The sequence below is a fragment of the Eptesicus fuscus genome, chromosome 17, assembly GCF_027574615.1.
Source record: "Eptesicus fuscus isolate TK198812 chromosome 17, DD_ASM_mEF_20220401, whole genome shotgun sequence".
Classification (NCBI taxonomy): domain Eukaryota; kingdom Metazoa; phylum Chordata; class Mammalia; order Chiroptera; family Vespertilionidae; genus Eptesicus; species Eptesicus fuscus.
The window spans coordinates 48,915,789-48,938,591 of NC_072489.1; the positions used below are offsets into that span (position 1 = coordinate 48,915,789).

Consider the following 22,803-nt stretch of genomic DNA (forward strand, 5'->3'; position numbering starts at 1 on the left):
CTCTGAGCTTCAGTTTATTCATATGTCAACTAGAGGTAATTATACCTACAGAAGAGGTCATAGAAAGGCTAAAGGAAACTGTATGTGAAGTGCCTGGTACAGTCACTCAAAGACACTGAAGCATGTGCCATTCCCCACACCCACTGTAAATCAGCATTGCTCTTAATTAGGCATGTGACACAGCACTGATTAGTAATAATGACGATAATAACGTTGCTGATTGTTCCTGATTACTAAGCATACTCTGTCACAGGCACAACACTAAATGCTTTTTCTGTGTTATCTCATTCAATCCTCGCAACAATCCTGAGAGTGAGACAATCCAGTACAAGTTTGTCCTTGTAAAAGTTTTCCAAAGAAATTATGCTCAAATTATGATCAGATTTGGACAAATAAGAACTTCTCTGTCATGGAGTTGGGCACAGTCATGAAAACAAATGCTCTCCCTCAAACCAGAGCCCATCAGGCTCTGGAAAATGTGAGTTCATTCCGTCACAAGAAGTGGTAAGGGGAGGTGGTTCTGGTCCAAAGAGCATTGACTGCTGGTCAGTCAATAACGTGAGAAGAAAGCAGTTGGGTGAGTTGAAAGAGCAGCATATAGAAAGGAGACTTTGGTCCTAGGTGCAGATTTGCTGTAAATTGGGTCTTTTGTGTGACCCTCAGACAAGTCACTTGACCTCTCTGAACTTGAGCTTCTTCCCTTGTAATAGGTAATGTTTTGTCAGGTAAAATTTAAGGAACTTGCCCCAGTAGGGGGCGTGCAGGAGGCAGCCGATCAGTGATTCTCTCTCATTATTGATGTTTCTCTCTCTCCCTCTCCTTTCCATATATACACTGAGTGGCCAGATCATTATGATCTCTGAACACATAATAATCTGGCCACTTAGTGTATATCCTATATAATAAAAGGCTAATATGCAAATTGTCCCCTTGACCAGGAGTTTGACCAACAGGCAGACCAACCAACTGCCCATGTCCCCTCCCCCTGGCCAGGCTGGCCAGACTTCACCCATGCACAAATTCATGCACCTGGCCTATAATATATATATATATATATATATATATATATATATATATATATATATATATATACACACACACACACACACACACACACACACACACACACACACACACACACTCTGAGTGGCCAGATTATTATGCGTTCAGAGATCATAATAATCTGGCCACTCAATGTATATGGAACTTGCCTTAGGCCAATGCTGTAATTCCTGGTTTACACGTTAGAATCACTTGGGGAGAGTTTTTTAAAAATAGGATGTCCAGGTTTCTACTGAGGCCAATTAAGTCAGAATCTCTGGAGAGTGGATCCCAGGCATGGAGTTATTGTGTGTTTTTTTAAATTCTCCCACATGACTTTAATGTGCAGCCGAGTTTGGAATTCAGTGAGCTAGGTGATTTTTAAGAGCTCTTTCAGGTTTAAGATTCAAAGCACCAGATATTTGATACAAGAAGATGGAGAAAAAGTAAATAAATGCCTCATTGCTTAAACTGAAACAGGTCAGTGAACACGGTGTGGTGCAAACAGAGGTGTGGCTGCCTGGGATTTGGACAAACTATTTGAACAGATAAGCCCAATGTGGAGAAAAGACATATGAGTCCCAATAAAGATGGTGGGATTGGTAATAAACTGAGAGATCAGCATCCTGGCAGATTTACTGAAGGTGTTCATCAATATTTGTGGAGCATTTACTATGTATGGGTCAATCCCCGTTGGACTCTGTAGCCGAAACACAGACACGTTGGACATGGATGATTAGATATGAGATAACAGAAACACCATTGCTGAAGGCATTAATCACTTCTCTGTGGGCACCAGGAAATGCCTCATGGAGGAGGTGGTGTTTTAATTAAACCTTGAAGAATGGGTGAAGGCATATGCACATGAGCTCAGGTTGGGATGGAAAGCACATTCAAGGCAGAGGAAGAAGAGGACAAATAAAGCTTCGCACTTCACTCTCAGCAAAACTCAACTCTTTGTTTCTCCACACACACTCTTTCACGTCCCCATACTTTTCATCAAGGTGTTCTGCCTGTCCTCTTTTCTCTGGATAATTCCTGCCATTTTTAAAAGCAGCTGAGGTTAACCGCCCCTAGGACCCCATTGCTGAGGCACCAGCTCTGTCTCCCAGTATTTCCCAAGTTCTCCTCCCTCATGACATTGACACATAATAGCCCCAATCCTGCTGTGAGCTCTTTGAGGACAAGGATGTCCTATAGATTCATTTATGGTCTTGTTTCCAATGCCTTCTTCATGTCCTGCCTCTTAATGAGTCATAAATAAGTATATTTTTAACTGAACCAAAAAAAATGAAGCCATCTTTTTAAAAGAATAAGTCAGATTATGTTATTCTCTAGCTGAAAATTTTCAAATGGCTTTTTACTTACTTATAATAAAATCCAGACTCCTTACTGGCAGTGATTTGGCCCCTGGATATTTTTCTAACTTTAAATCACGATATTTTTCTAACCCTTTTTCACTCTGTGCATACAACAAGCCTTGAAAGGATCCACAGGTAAATAAACTGCCTGCCAAAACGAAAACTTAACACTTCTATTCAGGAAGATGATGAAATACAGATAATCACACCACAGCATCCAGCATACAGTCAAAACTTTCCAGGTATGTGGAAAAACACGAAAACATGACCCAAATTCAAGAGAGAAATCAGTCAATAGAAACAGATACAGAAATGAAAGGGGTGATGGAATTATTAGCAAGGGATTAAAAACAGTCATTAGAGGCAATAAAATAACATGCTAAAAAAAAAAAGAGGTCTATTACTCTTAAAGAATGCAGGGAAGGAGGGGGAAGGAAAAAAGAACTCATGGCCCAAATAGAAAAACAAACAGCAGTATGGTGAACTAAAACCCAACTAAAGGAAAGTAGATTAAACTCTCCAATTAAGGGGCAGGGGCTGTCTGATTGAATAAAGGTAAAACAGAAAATAATCACACGGTAAACAGCAAGTGACCAATTCACCAGGTTTCATAAGTAACAGGAGATAAGACTGGGAAGTTTGAATGGAGCTAAATCATGTTGGATCATAAATGTCAAATCCTATACTTACTATAGACACTTGTGTTTTCTCTGTGCAAATAGTTAGCTCACCCTGTGGAGATGGAATGACCTTCTGGAAAAACAAGTATAAAGCTGACTTACTTTTCAGAATGTTTTATTTGATAAAGAAAGTACGTCTTCATCCCATCTCCTGATTTTTACTTTCCTGGAGAGGAAACAGAGTGGCCGTGGCCATACCTTTCAGTTGCCCAAGCCTGCAACACATAAATAAGCCAGGTGAAGAACAAAACCACCTTTCAGCTACACACTATGATCTTTCCTTTAAAAGTGAAAATGTACTTGGAAACTGAAGAAAGTACTAAGTCTAATCTCCCCTTGTCATTAAATCAATAAAAAAAATTAAAGACAACATTACTCAAAACTGCGGTTCTTGGAAGATTGTCGTTTTTTATTATTGTTGTTATTATTATTGTTATTTCATTTTTCAGTGGCCACCGAGTATGAAGGTTCCTAGAGCTAAAGGCATGGCCAGATATAGGAAAGATATTGCTCTTGCCTGAGTTTCATGAAGCTGATATCAATCTATTTCATAAACTTCAGGCTGGTTATTGCTTCAAACACGGGCTTTGGTGCAGTAAATGTGGCGCCGACAGGAATACAAATAAGAGATTTCCCAATGATACTGAGCAGGGGGGATGAGGAAGGACTGGATTTCCCCCACACCTGAGAAGGAAATTCAGGAAAGGTCACAAGGCAGCCAGACTGACTCAAGGAATGACTCCAAGGTACAGTTTTTGTTGCTGTTTTTCCCCAGTAAGAGAAGAAAGGATAAAGGATTTGATTGAGCTCAGAAGGTCAGACTTGGGGAGGTTGAAAGGGCCCAGACCTCAGAGTCAGAAGATGTGGAGTTTACCCCAAATTCAGCCCCTAAATAGCCCACCTCTCTGGGCCGTAATGAGATCTGTATAGCAGTTCATCTCCAAAAAGTCCTTTCTGACCTGAAATGTTAAGGACCTACGTGGGGCAATCATTAATATTTGGAAAATATTTTCCAAAACACAGTTGTCTTGATGCTAATGACAACCTTGGAAGGAATGAAGGGGGTAGTGGAGTAAGCTGAGGTTTAACTAAGCTGAAGGACATACAATTAGCTAACGAGTTGCTAGATCTGGTCCCAGGTCGAATGTCTTCTAGCTTCTAATCATGGGTCCTTTATCCCTCACTGCCTTTCAACAAAGAGAATACAAGACCTATTTAAAGGGAACAATCACACCTGGCCTATGTGGCTCAATGGTTGAGCATCAACCTATGAATCAGGAGATCATGTTTAGATTCCTGATCAGAGCATATGCCCAGGTTGCAGGCTCAATCCCCAGTGTGAGGCATGCAGGAGACAGCCGATCAATGATTCTCTCTCATCATTGATGTTTTTAGCTCTCTCTCCCTCTCCCTTCCTCTCTGAAATCAATAAAAATATATCTAAAACAAATAAAGGGAACATTCACACAAAACAGGGAAAGGGTGCTTTTGAGTTCTTCAGGAAGGATTTGGATCTGGGACCAAACTGTAACAGCATCAAGACTGGAGTTTGCCCTACTCCTGGGTGTATACTCAAAAGAATTGAAAACAGGTTCTCAAATCATTGTACATAAATGTCATTAGTGTTGGGATAAGAACAAGTCCTTATGTTATAGGGCATGTGGATAATATCTCCACAGATGATGTTTTAAGGCAAAATCCTTAACTTCCAAAGTCCCCCCCCCCCCCCAAGTAATCTATTCTTGTCTTGCCTTTCCAGGCTAATCCTCACCACTCCTCAGTGCTACACTCTCCGATTCTTCCCTGCACCTGTCCACACCTTCCTGCCACCCTGTCCTTCCACTGTTTCCTTGGTCCCTAATTGTATCCTCTTCTGTCATGTAAACACATCTCCATGGTTCTAAAAAGCCGACTCTGATTCTTTGAGCTGAAGTACTACTCTTTCTCCTCTAACTTTCCTCTTTCTCTTCTGTACACTTTACTTCTAACACTGTAACTATTCCTGAACTCGGCCTTACTTCCCTCTTAAGTGGTGCACTCCTTTAAGAGGAATGTGAACTGTCACAGAACATGGACTTAGGGATTCAAACCAATATTGATCTCTGGGGTGCCAGGAACCCCTAATCTTTATCTCAAATTTGAGATTAAATGGCTCAATACATAGTAAGTGCACAATAAAACTTGTGAAAAGTGATTTGTTTGTTCATTTGATCTCAAGCCCACATCAACATTAAACCTCTTTTTCAATCTTTATTCACCAATTTATTTGAAAACTGGCTTTGGAATAATAATATTTGCTGCCCAAACAAATGTGCAAAATAAACTAGTACCTCCATGAGCATTTGTAGGGGATTTTCTCCTAGAAAAAAAAAGTGGAGGCACCAATGACCTTGCAAGACTCAGGATTCTCTCTTTCCCATTGCTCAACTCTGGCATCGCCAGCACCCTAGCCTGGGAGAGCAAATCTTCTTTGTGGCATATTTTTAAAGCCTCCAGGTGGAAATGCTCAACTGAAAGAAAATGCCTTCATTTCGTTGCTCTCAACCCTCACTCAGTTGACTACTGAACACACACCTGATCATGGCACGTTTAAGCCGTGAAGTATTTATGGCGCAATCAATGCCTAAGGCAGAGGATGTAGTTTTATTCATTCTACCACTCAGTGAATTCTGAATGCAGAGACTCCGACTGTGCAAGAAAACTTTCCTTAAATTAAAAAAAAAAAAAGTCCTTCATCTCCAGAATTTGATTTTCACTCTGAAACATGGTGTTCTCCAGACATGCCTGAGATGATGTGAACACACCGAGGCTGTGGCTCAGTCCTGCACATTCTGCCCTGTGGCTGACCCGTTTCTGAGCGGGTGACACTCTCCCTGCTGGTCCTGACATGGGAGAGCCACCACATGAAGGGCTACGTCTAAGTGCATGTTTGCTAAATGAAATAAAAAATCTCAGCTGAATTTCCCAGAGCTCATAACAACCCCCCGCGACCATTTTGATGTCCCCCAGAAAGTGCTGACTGTATCAGTGAGTCTGTAATCCTGGGAACCACAAGCACGTGGCAGTAGATATGAGTTGAAGTGTGACCTGCCAAGAGCCTTTCTTTGTCAGGGACTGAGAAACTGTCTCATAACTTCTATATGCCATTCATTTGCCTCTTAAAATCATGTTGCCCCTGCAACTCCCCTCTTGCCAGCAATTCCACAATCATCCTCTTCGGGGCTCTTGCTTTCCTTTCTCACACTGTATAGTAGTCACTACAATCAGTTCATTGGGTGCTCAATCATTATTTGTTGAATAAGCAGAAAATTATTTGTGAGACTTTATTGTGCTAGGTGCTAGAGATGACATTGTGCTAGAGATGACATTGTGAGAACAAATATAGCCTCTTACACCCATAGAGTTCACTGTCTAATGGAAAACAGACCACCAGTCAATCATGACAAAATAGAGGTTGGCTTACAGATGCCATAAATACCATGCAAAAGCAGCATGACACCTTCTGGGGAGACAAAGAAAGCACCAGTATTAACATGTCTCATATGTCTCATCTAAATTGGTGAATTGCATGGTATGTGAGTGATATCTCAATGAAGCCACAATTTCAAAAAGACAAGTGTCTCACATATTAGAAATGTGAGCAAGTGTGAATCAAAGGCATTCAAGAATTGATCTTTGGCAGGTCAAAATATGTCCTATTGTTGTGAGGCCACATGACAAACACAACCTGAGAACTAGCCGTGTTCTCTGGCTTCCTCCCACAGAGCAAGCTGGAATCAATGATCCCTGAGAGAAAAGAAGAAAGGAGGGGTGGTGAAAGGTTGGCAAGATTGTCTTTCGGCGCTCACCCTATCAAAGGCAGTAAAATTTCCTCTGCTGCCACCTGGCTCTGAACGGCAAATACATTTCCTGCTCTGGTAGTCGGGGAAAGTAACAGACACTGCCAACCATGCTTTGGTGAATGGCCAAGCCAAAGCCATCCAAATCAAAGAAGTGGTTCAGGATTGAATGAGACTGGTTTAAAAAATAACAGAGCCATACAGTGGCATAGTCTACAGTCATGAAAAAGACTAGATCTCTATGTAACAATATGGAAAAATAACCTAGCTGTATTGCCAAGTTAAAAAAGCAAATTGCATATGTACAGAATAACCCACTTTTTGTACAAGGGATATGTGTGTATCTATATTCTTTTATACGTAGGCACACTCTATATGTTACTGAATATAAAGAAACTGGCAAAAATATATAGCATATGTTATTAAATATAACATATACATACTTATATATTAACTACATAGCATATATATTAACTGTATGTAATTTATAATTAGCGGCTCTATCGGTCCATCTTAAGTTGGGCCCTAAAGAAGCACAGCCTAAAACAAGGATGTGCATGTAAATAATTTATTGGGGGATGGTCTCAGGAAACAACGGTAGGAGAAAAGAAAGCGAGACACAGAAAGAAAGAAAATAAAGGATGTGTTATTAAACGAGTTATCATAGTGGGCAGCTAGGGCTCTACCCCATGGGGAAACCGCAGGAGGCAGTATGGCCCACGCCTCAGACACCCCCGCCAGGAGAGAGGAAGTCAGTTTTCCCATCCCCAGCCATGATGGTCTGAGGTCACAGGACATTAGCTCAGCCAGCCCTTCGAGCTTGCCCCACGTGTGCAAGTCAAGAGAAGCCCCGTTGTCTACAAGTAATAAGATCTTGTGGTGCTATAGGTGAGGCTAGGCCCCGAGGGTAGGGTCCAAGGTTAGGCTTCAAGGCACCAAGGCTAGGCTAGGTTCCGAGGCTCCAATGCTTTCAAATTTTTTTTTTTTGCATATTAATGACATTTTAAAATCAGAAAGAAAAACTGATAATAAAAACACTCACCAAAATATTAGGTTTTCTAAGAAAAAGAGGCTTACCACTGAGCCAGACAATGTGCAGGGAGCCCAGGTTCCTCACCCCAATGTCTGTTCCAAAGGCCACCGGCCCTGGAGACGAGCTCACCTGACACGCAGGGCGGCCAGCGTCGCGAGGAAAGAGACAGCTGAGACAAAGCACTGTTGGGCTTTTTATTCACTGGTCATAAATAGCATCTCGTGAGCATCAAGGTGATCATGGGTAATGGACTAGCACCTGGAACTTGGCCGTCACAGAGCACTCTGCTTCCCCATCGCCGGCTGAGAACTCGCTGCAGCTGCTCCGCGGCTCCCGGGTGGAGCGCTCAGCTTTGAGGGGACCCGGCCTCGGGTGCAGCAAGTTTATTCTTGGCTCGTTCTTGCCAATTTTTTAAAAAATCATAAAAGATCAAGTGTTTGCAAGAAAATATCAAAGAGGATAAGAAGATTTTCCGTTCTTCTCAAGTGTCTAAAAGTAAAAAGGAGAGGTAAGAAAGGAGGAGAGGAAAGGGGGGAGATGGCAGGGGCTGCCCAGTGTCTTCCTTCCCCCAGAGCATTTTCGGAAACAAACACCGGGCAGGTGTTAGTGCTGCTTGGAGATGGGCTGCGTCTCTCTGATGAGCCACTCGAGAGCTTCCTGGCGGCCCTGTTTCTGCAGCTCCTTCCCGATCACGTCCCTGCAGGTCTGGTGGTAGTTGTTGAGCCAGTCACACTAGAGAGAGGGAAAGACAGACGGACGCAGTGTGTTCATCGTCTCCTTTACCAAAGGCTGCACAGGCAGGGTGTGAGGGGCCCACGTGCTGAGCGCACCAACGAGAATAAAACTCTCCCCCTGCTCACGGACAGGTGACTCCCTGTGCTCTATTTCTCAGACGGGACGAGGCCACATCGCTTGTGGTGAAAATGCTCCCAGACAGTCTACTACACGTGGCCTGGCAGTGGCTAGGAGGGAACCACAAACACCTAATGGCAAGCAATGCCTTCAGGCTTCCCTGAGTGCAGAGTAACTTGCAAACAGGATCCTGGGAACCAAACTCACAGGCCATCAGAAGAGGGAGGAGGCTGCACCCACCCAAGGGGCCTTATTCCCCTACACCCGAGTTATCTGAGGGTGCTGAGGGCAGAGAGGACCTGGAAAACAGTCCCTGGGCTGCTATGAAGACGCCTACTAAGAGACACTCTGTGAGGCTGGCCTGCCCACATGCTCACTTCCTATCCTGTATCCACTGACCAAGCTGAATCAATTAGGACAGTGATGGCGAACCTCTGACACGCGTGTCAGTGCCATTTCTGATGACACGTGGCTGCTGAGGCAACCGCATGCCGAGGATGAAACATTTATGTTATTTAAACTATAAATATCGCGAAATAATGTTTTTTCCTCAAAGTGACACACTACCCGAGTTATCATACCAAGCTCAAAAGGTTGCCCATCACTGAACTAGGATGTGGGCCTTTAAGTGTGGCCCAGGCTATGTGACTGCAGGGCGGGGCAGGGAGTGACCTTGACTGACAGCCTCTCCTGTGGCCAGGAGATGAAAGATAAAAAAAAGGAGGTAGACAGGACTCGGTGCCTGGTGAGGCTGATCACTGGGTCTGACAGTGAAAGTCCGGCAGCTGTAAAAGGGTGGGATGGCCCCCTTGTGTGGGTGGGGTTTGGGGGATGAAGGTTGGAGTGAAGTTTCTACCTTGAGGACAACAACCCACTCCCTTCACTGCCCATGAAGTGGGCGTGCCTGGACACCCAGCTGCAGCGAGGCTGGCAAACTGGCACCACCACGGACGTGGTTGCTTTAAGGAGCCAAGAGCTACTGGGGAGACTGTTACAAACTCATGGGCTTTGAAGTCTGCAGTCTGGACCAGGTACGGAAGCCTGGCTAAGGAGTCAAGATGGGCACACAGGTCTTCAAGGCCCAGGGGCAGACAGATGGGGTGATGTTGCCAGCTGGCCTGGGCCCATCGAGGGCTCTGATCCCCACTGATAAAGAGCCTGCAGGCCCTGCTGGGAGTTGGGGAAGGAGGTAGAGTCAAAAGAAAGCGAGTGCTGTGTCTGCAGCAGGGCCACGCAGGGCTACAAGGCAGCCTGCCGCCCAAACAGCTCAACAGTGAAGGCCACAGCGGGAGCCAGCCAGGGACCACAGGGGACCCCCCAAGGCCCTGTGGGATGGGGAAGGAGGAGCAACCTCCCAAAGGCCCTGACAGTCTGCAGCTGCCCATGTTCACATCCAACCAAAGTCCTCTGCTGCCATCTGGTGATAATTGGTGGGAATGCTGACCCGACCCCCAAACTCCACAAAGTGACAAGGAAGACCATCTGTCTGGGAGAGAGTGGAAGGCCACAACCAGGTATTTTCATCACCCAGCGAGCAGAATCTTGTCGGGGAGTTTTACTATGCCTTCGAACTATACCTTGAACATCCAAATCACTGAACTATTCTTCTGTCCAATTAGTTTTTATAGAATATCTTCTTACCTTAGGATCATAAGCATTTCCCACAAATAACTGTGGACAACAGAATTTAACATATCAAGCGGAGCACATTATCTCTTTTAGCAAAAGGGTCCCTTTCCCACTTACCTCTTGATAAATCTGGGGCTTCCGAAACAGCAGTGACTTACTCCTGGAGGGTCCCTAGCCAAGACCCCAGAAGCTGTGCCTAAGGGCCACCACAAGAGATTGGTGCCAATGGGGCAGAAGCCTCTAAGCAGGGTGGCTCCTGTGCCCTTTATGTGTTCTCATCCCCTTTCACCTAAGTCCGTGGTCGGCAAACTGCAGCTCGCGAGCCACATGCGGCTCTTTGGCCCCTTGAGTGTGGCTCTTCCACAAAATACCACGGCCTGGGCAAGTCTATTTTGAAGAAGTGGTGTTAGAAGAAGTTTAAGTTTAAAAAATTTGGCTCTCAAAAGAAATTTCAATGGTTGTACTGTTGATATTTGGCTCTGTTGGCTAATGAGTTTGCCGACCACTGACCTAAGTCATCCCCCACGGGGGCTGGAGAAAAGCCCTGGACCGTGGCAGGCCTTCCTGCTGAAGAGACCCACCTGACCCTGGGCTGCTCACAGGTGCTTTCAGTTCTGCATCGTCTACACAAGCTGAATAACCTGCATCAGCGGGGCCCGCTTAGGTCCTGTGAGCGGGAATGTTTGGTTGAACCAAGGCACCGATGGTCAAGCAGAGGTGCCCACACAGAGAGGAAAGCTAAGCAAAAGTGGGTGACTTTCCTCTGTCATCCATCTGTGAGCCAAACAAGGCAGGAAAGGCGTCTAGCTGGGAGGATCCCGGCCACAGGCCCACGGAGACAAGCACCAGGCCCAGGCAGGCCCCACGGAGAACGTGTTCCTGCCTCCAGAGACGCTCAAAGGCCCTGGGATGAGGCCAGTGGCTGCCTTGGTCACAAAAATGTCTTCTTTCTCCAGGAGCCGCTATGCCTGTCCTGCCTTTGGCTCCCGTCATTCACTTGCTTTTTGAAGGCACTTCTGCCCACCTGCCTTGTTCTAGAATTTGTGTCCTGGCTTGTCTCCCTGGCCTGGGAACTGTTTTGTTGGTTGCTCTGCCCCGTTTTTCACCCTTGTCTCTGCTCTGACCTTGATCACCTGCCTGATCCCTCAGCCTTACTCCAGGGTCCTGGGCCTGCCACTTCCCTGGCCTCATGAGCCTGGGAGCCACCCTAAGATTTGAAGGGGCTTCAAGGCCTGCAACCCTGTGAGCTCAGTAGGTGACACCCTGGGCTCCTACTCTGCGAAGGGCGCCACAGCCCCGAGGGTCCCGGGGAGCAGGTACCTCCTCTCTGTGTGCAACTTAGGCGGATGGTAACAGAGTTGCTTCTCATTTCCTTAATGCTTAATGCAGCACAAGAAAACAACCTGCTGTGTGCAACAACCCACAGGCCCCACCACGGTCTGGCTTTTTGTAGGGAAGACACGTGGCCCACATTTGCTCAGGCAGCCGTGGCTCCTGCCCTCCTGGAAAACAACAGCACAAAGCAGGCTTCCACCTGCGAACCTACAGCCCCACAATGGGGGCGGGAGAAGGACAATCTCCACCCAGAGGCCCAGCAACTACAAGAAAAGCACCTCATGCTCAGGAGACCCAGGATTAGCAGACTCAGCTGGCCCAGACCTCGGACTTCAAAAGTGAGAATGCAGAAAAGAGGATGAGGTAGCTCTCCCCGCCCCCACGCTGCCTCCCCAGGACTCCCTCGTTACCTCTTTGTCTGTAAGAGAATCCACATCTATCATCTTGGTCTGTATCGGGACCAAAGTTAGAGGTTCAAAGGTCAGGCTTCCCCGGTTGCTGAAGTTATACTGTGGGGTAAGGAAGGAAACAGAAGTTTTGACTCCTCTTTACCACCAGGCACCACCAGCGTGGCCAGCCCTCGGAGCCAGGTGTAGCGGACAGGCATGGCAGGCACGATGGACACAGATGAGGCCACCGAGGCCTCCCAGCAGCAGGGCCACAGACCACTGTCCTCTGTGACGGCAGGGGAGTGGGGGCAAGGGAGTAGGGGCGTCTGGGATCAGGGGCTTCCCTGGTTTCGGTTCTCAAGACTCTGCTGGGGTATAATTCCCAAAATCATTTGTTAAATGGTCAAATATGTGGCCAGGCTTGACCCAGCCAGGCCCGAGATAACAGGTGTGCCCACTCTGAGCGATATGGAACAGCCGGGGCGCCTGAGCACACTGGTCTCTGTCCCAGGCAGGGCTTTGGGAGGGAGGCAAGTGGCCACTTTCATGGACAGGGACTTCCACGTGGAAGCCGAGAGCAGGCCCCTGCTGTCAGCCTCACCGGAGGCATGGAAGCCACTCCCCTCCGCCTGTTCAATCCCTAGTCACCAACGGAGGAGGAGCAAACAGGTCTTCTAGGTAAAGCTCCCCGTGACCTCTTGGTGATGCTGATGGGGGAGAAGGTGAACATCCGTCTTCCCGAGGGCACCACACCTGCCCCTCGGCCTGCCCCTGGGCCCCACCCATGTGCCTCAGCTTTACCTGAGAAAAATCCCCCGGGGCTTTAGTGAAAAATACTCTCCAGGCCTGGAAACTGATTCAGGGTCTGAGAGGGGCCTTTAAATAAGCATGGGCCCAGCAGAGGAGACTTCGTGACAAGACGCTGCCTCTAGTAAACGCACAGCCACAGATCACGCCAAGCAGGGGCCTGCCTGAGGCTCCACCGATCCCATTCCCGGGTCCCCGTTCATTAAGGATTTTCCTTCCGGCTTTGCAGAGGATGAGTCCCAGGAAAGTCCCCGATATCAGGGAAAGGAAGCTCCAAGCATAAAAGTCTCCGACCTCCCCATTTAAGGAATAAGGAAATTTTAAAAGTAAATACATCAATTACTCACCTTGGTCTTCACAGGAACCACCAGGACCACATTCTCAATGCGAATTCCAAAGGCCCCGTCTTCATAGTACCCTGGCTCTGAAGCAAACCAAAGCCCGAATGAGCAGCGGTCCAGGAGGGAGAGGCACACAGAGGCCTGCCCACCCCAAACGGGGGGTAAAACAGGTGAAGGGCCCACTCAACCCGACGCGAGAGCCCAGAGATGCCCCTTCTCCCATGTGGCCCATTCTAATAAGTTCCTGAGCTACCGAAAGGTTTTGAGGTTCCTGAAAACTGGCTGCAGGGTAGGGAGGACAGTAACCGGGGGCTACCAACTAAATCCCAATGCATATGCGAGAGGCATAATGATGCAGGCATTCAAATACATTCACAAGAACTTGGTGATGATATGGCAATAGGCAATATATTAAGAAAGCAGAGCCCAGCCTGCATGGCTCAGTGGTTGAGCATGGACCTATGAACCAGGAGGTCATGGTTTGATTTCTGGTCAGGGCACATGCCCGGTTGCGGGCTCAATCCCCAGTGTGGGGCATACAGGAGGCAGCCGATGGATGATTCGCTCTCATCATTGATGTTTCTGTCTCTCTCTCTCTTCCTTCCTCTATGAAATCAATAAAAATATATTTTTAAAAAAATACGTACATATACGAAAGACCAAAACTAACATGTTGAAATATTAAGTCCTGTTTCCCTTGGGTGGTCAGATTACAAATGATTTCTTTTTCTTCAGACTGTTCCAATGTCTCACTTTTTCTACAGTGAACGTGTATCACTTTTATAATCGTAAAAGGTGTTTAAGTCAAGATGACAAGGGGAAATTGTTTCCAGTTTAGTTTAAAATAATTAAAATATAAGAAACAACAAAGAGCCTTCAGGAGACAGGAGGATCCGTGCTCGCGTCCTAGGTGAGGGCTGCCTACCGTCAGTGACAATCATGCCCGCCTCCAGCGGCTCGTCGGAAAACGTTTTGTAACTGATGCCGCAGGGACCCTCGTGAACATTCAGGAAAGACCCAACACCGTGTCCCGTCCCGTGCAGGTAATCCAAGCCCGAATCCCACAACGCTGAGCGGGCAAAGGAGTCGAGAAGGTGGCCTGAAAGACACATGAAGAACCACTTGATAACTGCACAGCACTTTTCAATCCACAAAACATTTTAGCGAAGAGGCTTGTTAAGTTTGGCTCCAGAAGGTGAAACAGAAACCAGGAGTAAAAGTTACCAGAGGGTTCAGATTTCAGCCCAGCACAGGGAAGAACTAATGATCAGAGCCTCTGAGGAGAGCAGCTCCCCAGCCAGGCAGCGCAGTCTGAAGCTGGAGGATCTGTCCGGGATGCTGGTGAGGGGATGGCAGCTGCAGCTGGTGAGGGGGTGGCAGCCCACAACAGGTGAGGGGGTGGCAGCCCGCAGCTGGTGAGGGCAGCACTAGAGCCTGGCTGGTGTGGCTCAGTGGTTGAGCATCAACCTATGAACCAGGAGGTCACAGTTCGATACCCAGTCAGGGCACATGCCCAGGTTGCAGGCTCAATCCCCTGTGGGGGTGTGCAAGAGGCAGCCAATTGATGATTCTCTCTCATCACTGATGTTTCTCTCCCTTCCTCTCTGAAATCAATAAAAATATTTTTTAAAAAGAAAAAAAAAAAAAAAAAAAGAGCTGCACTAGATAACGTGGACATTCCCTTTCCAGCTCTGGGACCCTGAGGTTTTAGACTTACAAAGATGATATTCTCACCAGACTCAAGCAAGCAGGCAGGCAGGACAGATGAGGAAACCGACCCCCAGGGAGATGAGCACAAGCCCAGCCTAAGCATATTCAAGGCCCAGGTCTGGTGCATTCCCCATTCAGTGCCCCGCCCACCAGTCCTCAGCAAGGAGGTACATATTTGAAGTCAGGGGCCCAATAAAATAAACCCCAACACGCATCCTGAAAGAACGCACTGGCCCAGAGCTGAAGGACAGGCAGGAGGCTACACAGATGTCCACTGGCCCTGAGGCTCATGCCCCGCTGCCCTTTCCTGGAAGCCAGCAGCCCGTGTCACCCAACACCATCCATTGTCACCCAACACCATCATTGTCACCCAACACCATTCATTGTCACCCAACACCATCCATTGTCACCCAACACCATCCATTGTCACCCAACACCATCATTGTCACCCAACACCATTCATTGTCACCCAACACCATCCATTGTCACCCAACACCATCATTGTCACCCAACACCATCCATTGTCACCCAACACCATCATTGTCACCCAACACCATTCATTGTCACCCAACACCATTCATTGTCACCCAAAACCATCCATTGTCACCCAACACTATTCATTGTCACCCAACACCATTCATGGTCAGGAGTGAGGCACACAGCTGACACCAGGCCAATCCCATGCCTATTTCCTGAGAGGCCCTCTGAACTCAGTCGGTGGGTGCAGGAGACTCACTCCGTGCAGCACCCCACCCCGTGCCCTGGCTGGGCCAGAAGTGGGCTGGGGGCTGACACCGAGAGAGAAGGCCTTCTTTTCTTCCACTCAGACGTGTTTGATGCCTGGATGGGAAAAGGCTGCCATGTGACAGAAGGAACCACCTACCTTTGGTTCCGGTTGGGAAAATGGCTGCGCTCACAGCTATGTGGCCCTTGAGGACATACGTGAAGCATTCCTGCCAAAGAAAACCCAGGGGGGCATGTTGCAGAGCAGGCATGGGCACGCGATCCTGTGGTTTTCTGGTACTTCAGAAAGCCTTGCCTCTGAAGATTTGTCAGCAATACCACACAGAAGATCAAAGTAAAAAAAAAAAAAGTCTGGTGGAAAAAAGGTTAGCCTTGAAACCAATTTTCCAGAAAATCTTGGAATTAAATTCAGCAAAGAACTATGGGAGAGATGGCCCCCCAGGTCCTCCCCTTATCATGAGCATTCGGACACCCTCAATGTCACCTGAGCCTCGGGAAGACTGGAAAAGTAACCAGTGCTGAGGACATGAGCTAACATTACCGAGCTACTCCTCTGCGCCAGGCATGATGCTAAACACTACGTTTCATCCCACATCTCACACCTGGGCACTACTGTCATCCGCACTCCACGGAGACCGGGGGTAGCAGGCCGGGCCATGCAGTTCCGAAGTGGTAGCATCTGGCCTCAACCAGGCAATTCTGCCTCAACTTCTGGGCTCCCTACCACCTGCTATACCTAGGGTTATCCCTAGTGCCTGGACAAGAAGAGGGCTGTTTGGAAGGTCAGTGGCTTGCCACTACTGTGCCGAGTCAGGACTCAACCCCACACTCCTCAGTCTGGTCTGGGGCTCTTCCCGCCGCAAAAGGGGAGTCACACCCAAGGGTATCTGGACCCAAGGTCAAACTCTTCTCAGGTGCTGGTGCCCACAGAGAGACAAGGCAAGGGACCAAAACTATGAAACCTGCCCCAGTGCATCACAGAAAACCCTCCTTCCTGGGATAAACTTCCTGAGGGGCTCCCCTGCGAGATTCACGCAGAGACTCAGTCAACATGCACTGAGCAGTGACTGGGACCCAGGAACTTGCTCAGCTCATGGAACCTTCCCGGCCAGCCTTGGAGGCGGGTGCTTTTATCCCCGTGTCAATGGATGGTCTAAGTCAGGCGTCCTCAAACTACAGCCCGCGGGCCACATGCGGGTGTTTTTGCCGTTTTGTTTTTTTACTTCAAAATAAGATATGTGCAGTGTGCAGAGGAATTTGTTCATAGTTTTTTTTTAAAACTATAGTCTGGCCCTCCAACAGTCTGAGGGGCAGTGAACTGGCCCCCTGTTTAAAAAGTTTGAGGACCCCTGGTCTAAGTGCTTCATTCCAGGTCACGGAGCCAACAGGCAGCAGACAGGACCTGAAGTAAGTCTCTCGATTCCTGGTTTACCTCTCTCCACCTCACAGCTGCTTCCTCTCCTGACAGACAGACCAGAGCCTGAGCAGTGTGTGCCACTGCAGAGCCTAGAGAGATGAGCCCAGACACAGAAACACTGAACTTGAAAAAACCTAGATACTGTTTATAACAAGCATGGATTTCAGTAACCCACTCCCATCCCCAAAGAGACTTCCTGACTCGAGGCCAAAGCCATTTAAACTTGAATCTGAGCTGCTTTGACCTTAGCAGACAGAATGCTTTTAAAAGTTCTCTAATGATTAATTAACTGGATGTCATAAAGCAGATAAGCCTGACTCCACAGTAATGGGCTATTTTACTATCCCACACATAATTGTTACTTATTTATACAATCCCTTTTCATAAAAACAATGCTCTTCTTAAGAAAGCAGAGAGGGCCTGTCAGGTTTTCTGCTCCACCTTACCTTCTCATAGGCCGTAGGGGTCCCAAAATGCATCGTCCGGGTCACGTCTGTGGTTCCATCTCTTTCCAAAAGAAAAGGGCAAGTTAGTTTTCAGTCAAAATAAGCTTTTGCTCACATATGAGACAGGCAAGGGTGTGAAGAAATTAGAATCCTCATGTATCGCTGGTGAACTTGTAAAATAGTGCAGTCACTTTGAAAAACAGTTTTCAGTTCCTTCAAAGGTTAAACCTTGAGTTACCCTATGACCTGGCAATTCCACACCTCAGTAAATACCCAAGATAAATGAAAACATATATCTGCACAAAAACCTATACTCAAGTGTTCATAGCAGCATTATTTACAATGTCCAAAAGGTAGAAACAACCTAAATGTTCATCAACTGGCAAATGAATAAACAAAATGTGCTGTGTTCACACAATGGAATATTATTCAGCAACTAAAAAGACTAAAGTATTGACACATGCTACAACATGGATGAACCTTGAAGACATTATGCTAATGATAGAAGCCAGACAGAGAAGTCCATACAACTCCATTTATATGAATTGTCCAGAATAGGCAAACACACAGACACAGAAAGCACAGCAGTGGTTCCCTGGGGAGGGCAAAATGGGAAAAGTCTGGAATGGGAATGGGGTTTCTTTTTGGGGTGATGAAAATGTTCTAAAATTGACTGGGGTAATGGTTGCATAACTCGGTGAGTACACTAAAAACCATGAATTGTACACTTTAAGTGAGTCAATTGTGTGGTGTGTGAATTATGTCTCAAAAAGGTTGTTATCCAAAATAAAATGAGACAACAAGTGTGAATGCAAGGCTGGCCCAATGCAGTGGGAGCGAACTCAGGCCCCGACTCACACGCTCTTGGTCTACAATGTGAGGACTGTTTCACGGGAGACGGCACTGCAGGGATTATGAAGAAAAGGCAGGGAAACAGAGTCAACAGGAGCCTGTTTCTAGCAAATGACAGCCAAACTCCAATTCCTCTTATCAGGACAGAAAGTTTGCTGGACTTAAAAATACCCAAATGCGTCTCTTTTTAACATCCTAATCCACAGCCCTGACACAGAAAGGATAACTTCCTGAGTCCTGCTAAAATGTAAAAGCAAACCAGAGTTTACATCCCATGCCCTAAGTGCTAGGCTGCTATTTGACACCCAAGGCTGGGCTGTGGTCTCCATGTACTTGGCTGAGCTCATTGAATGAGGTTCTCCATCAGCCCCGGTCCCGGTGGCAGTGGGGAATGGACCATGAAAAGGCCTTGCTCCTACTCTCTTACTACAGACAACACCCACTCCAGCTCCTTCTCATGGGTTCCACATCAAGACCCAACCCAATTTTGGGTTCTCCTCTGAGAAACTATTCTAGGGGATGACGATGAAAGTAGCAAGACATGAAGAAGGAAATTCAGAAATTCAGGGGTACCCTTCATTTCTCATTCATTCATTCAAAGTCATGCCCTCACTTCACAAGGCCCTGGACCGCTGCAAGGCCAGGGAGACAGCAGGAAGTTCATGGGTGGGGGCAGAAGACTTTGCAGTGGTTCTGAAAGCTCACTTTCAGTTATTTATTTAGTATTTAACAACTTCCGGCCAAGGGCTTCATATTTCTGTCAAACAGTCTTTTGTGGACGAGAGTCACAACTGGGCTATGTCAACGAAGGGTGAAAAACAGGACAAGACGTGGGAAAGGCTGAATTAACGGCCGGTGCAGAACGGGATGACCAGCTGAGCTCTCGGCTGGACACTGGCTCACCCCCCCACTCAAATTCCTTAACTCAACAGAGTGGAGTTCTACACATCGGGCCACCTTTGCAGTCACACTTTGTCTAGTTAAGGGAACAGCGCCAGTTCACTTACTTGTACTGAGCACCCGAGTCAATGAGGTACACCTCATCAAGCGACAAGGTCCTGTTCGTCTCAGGGACCGGCCTACGGAAGTAAATAAAAAATGAGTTATTCCACGAATGTATTCACCTGCTAAGTTCAGGAGGAGGGCACGTTTCATACTATTCTTACAACTTATGTAAGCCTGAAATGATATTTTAAAATTAAGTTGCCCAATAACTTAATTATTCCAACTAATATTAAACTTCCACTATTTAAAGTCCCAGTCAACCTATCTCCCCAACTAGAGAAAGAGCTACGAAAAGGAAGAATAACATACTTCTTTATGCCTATCTCCATTTGTGTCTGGAACAAAATAGGTATTCGTGAGATAATTGTAAAAGCTACAAAAATAATTATCAATAGACACAACAGGGCCAAACTAGAGTCTTGAAAACTAGGCAGAGAGCAGCCTAGAGTCGCTTATCTCTGGGTGTGTGTCCCTGTCTCAGGCTCCATGTCCCTCCCTCAGTGCTCACCCCATCAGCTGCCTCCCCACTTGCCTCTCAGACCACCAGACAGGCGATGAATTGCTCCATTGGGGAGAAAAACTACAAGGGATTTTTGTTGTGAATAGGGATGGATCATGATGCTCTTATGCCGGAGCACTTTTTTCAAAGGAGCATGAGGTATTTTTAAAAAGTGATCTCATTTCCTCGTGCCTTTTTCCACACAATGTCACTGCCCTGAGAGATGCTAAAAAGGGATGGGAGCAGTCCAGGGCTCCGCCCCACAGCTGAGAGAGGTGCTCCTTTATTTCCAAGCACCACCCCCTCCATGGCAATGAAGGAGGAGAAGCAAGTCCCCAGAGGAGAAGCAGAGCCCTCGCTCTGAAATGTTTTAATGTGTTAATTATCTGGAAATTCTAGGATAGTGTCCAGCCAGGAAATTTATCACCTAAGTGACACATAAGACAGAAGCTGGAGTCCTTCTGACATCTGAATGTTGGAACAGAAGCATTCATGCGAGAGAACTGTGCGATCACATGTGTGACTAGCTCCCACACACAGCTTCAGAATTTGCCCCAAGACCAGAAACGCGAAAAGGAATGATCAAAAAGGGGGGGGGGGGGGGGGAGGACCTGTGCCCAAGTGCAGCACAGCGAACCTAGCAGCACCCTCTTGTCTGGCAGGGATGCTCGGCTCTTGGTCCATGGGCTCTTGCGGGTCTCCTGGTAAAATCCCCAAATGCTGGGGTGCCAGGCTTCAAGCCCACAGAGAGGGAAAAGGAGGTGCTGATTATTTCCCCATCCATAACGGGGTGTTCCCCAACATAGTGATAAGCTTTTTTAGTATGGAGTTTTTTAGGACTAGTGCATCAGGGAAAGCTGCCATTACAGGGAAAACACACACACACACACACACACACACACACACACACTAAAGAATTATAATCATCAAGACTCAAGGGCTCTGAACACAGCTCCCGCCGCCTCAGAGAGGAGGGAGGGACAACCGTGTGACTACCCCGTGGAGAACGTCAATGCCATACATCTGAGCCTAAGAGGAGGTTCCCCGAGGCAGAGACTGGGAGATTTAGAGAAAATAAGACCTTAAGGTCTTACTGCCCATAGAGGAACAGTGTCAGCGGGGACACAGCGGTGGGCACGGGGCCTCCCCTGCTCAGACCCGGTGCAGGAGCAGCCGCAAAGCCGGGCAGCGGGCTCCTCGGCGGCCTTACGCGTAGTGAATGATGGCACCGTTGGGTCCCGTACTGGAAATCGTCGGGAAGCTCAGGTCCACAAAGTCAGCCTGTTGCCTGGAGCAGAAAGACACACGGAGCAGAGGGACAGTTTGTTACTGTGCAGAGAATCAGGCCCTCCCAGCCTCATTTAACTGGCCAAGGAGATGAGCACAAGGTTCCCGGGACCCTCAACAGACCCTTACCTGCGAAATTCCTCCGCTTTGTCGGCAGCTGAGATCTCCGTCACGCCACCTTTGGGCACCTAACGAGGAAGTGACCATTCATGTGTCTCCTCCACATTAAAGAGGGCAGGAATACTGAAAGCTTACTTTTTCCTCAGCTCCCATGTCCCAACTGCCCAATGTATAGGACGCAGATTAGGTCTCATCTTTAACAAGGAGAGAATTTCCAAAGGTCTCACCAAAGCTATCCAAGGTGAAGGGTTTCTATCTAGTTTTTCCACTCACTATTTTATACCTCAGGATTATATCTGGCACCTCCCAAAACTTAACACATCTAAGTTTAACAAATCCTAAAGCATCCCCTCCTAAGAAAGTCATCCAAAATAAATAATAAAGATAAGTATGATGATATTATTACAGGGTTACTGATAACAGCAAAAAAAATCAAAACAATCTAAACATCTGAAAATAGGCAGAATGGGTAATTAAATCAGTCTAGCCGCTAAATGCAGTCTCCATTTAAATCATTGCTTAAAAGCCTCAAAGCACATGGAAAATGCTCACACTATTATGCCAAGTAAATAAAATAAACAAAACAAAATCTTATTTGCATACTGAGAATTGTGTGAAAATGGTTTACAATGAAAAAATGGTTTACACAGATGAACACAGCCAGCGGAGAGAAAAATAGTCACACTGGTGGCCAATTTAAGTTACTTTTCATATTTAAAGGAAATCTGATATTATGCAATAATAGCACAAAGAAACTATCCTCATGTCAACCACAGGAACTGAAAGGGCAGGAATTAACATAAAAAGTTTAATGGCTTAAATTGATGTTCAAACTGTACACAAAGAGCCTGGCCGGCTTGGCTCAGTGACTGAGCATCAACCTATGAACCAGGAGGTCACAGTTCGATTCCAAGTCAGGGCACATGCCCGGGTTGCAGGCTCGATCCCCAGTGGTGGGAGTGCAGGAGGCAGCCGATCAATGATTCTCTCTCATCAATGATGTTTCTATCTCTCTTTCTCTCTCTTTCTCTCTGAAATCAATAAAAATATGTTTTTTTAAAAAGTACACAAAGATGTTTTTCTCTTAATATGATCAGTTTACTGATAATATTTCACGAGCGTCATCTATATATATAAAAGCCTAGTGACAAAATGACCAGTAGATCGGTTGCTATGACACGCACTGACCATCAGGGGGCAGACGCTCAATGCAGGAGCTGCCCCATGGTGGTCAGTGTGCTCCCACAGCCAACCTCCTGCAGTCCCTCCCTCTGGCAGCCTGCCAACCTCCGTGGTCCCTCCCCGCCGCTGGCCAACCTCCCGCGATCCCTCCCCCGGGCCAGCTGGCCCTCCCGCACTCCCCCCCCCCCCCCCCCGCATTGGCCCCAATTGCCAGCCAGGCCAAGGGACCCCACC

The 22,803-nt window shown here is 47.1% G+C and overlaps 1 protein-coding gene across 2 annotated transcripts in view; it reads right to left on the reverse strand.

The window, feature by feature from the left end:
* Nucleotides 1–8,134: 8,134 nt before the first annotated feature.
* The window catches only part of XPNPEP1 (X-prolyl aminopeptidase 1), a 48,615-nt gene continuing 33,946 nt past the window's right edge, over nt 8,135–22,803 (reverse strand). For both annotated transcript variants that reach the window (XM_054728976.1, XM_054728975.1), the window contains exons 13-21: nt 21,397–21,455; nt 21,191–21,268; nt 19,484–19,555; nt 17,625–17,685; nt 15,901–15,970; nt 14,233–14,406; nt 13,314–13,390; nt 12,181–12,279; nt 8,135–8,686 (exon numbers count right to left, since the gene is read on the reverse strand). In XM_054728976.1, coding sequence (XP_054584951.1) covers nt 8,558–8,686; nt 12,181–12,279; nt 13,314–13,390; nt 14,233–14,406; nt 15,901–15,970; nt 17,625–17,685; nt 19,484–19,555; nt 21,191–21,268; nt 21,397–21,455 — 819 coding nt within the window. In that variant the 3' untranslated portion in view covers nt 8,135–8,557. The remainder of the gene's footprint in view (nt 8,687–12,180; nt 12,280–13,313; nt 13,391–14,232; nt 14,407–15,900; nt 15,971–17,624; nt 17,686–19,483; nt 19,556–21,190; nt 21,269–21,396; nt 21,456–22,803) is intronic.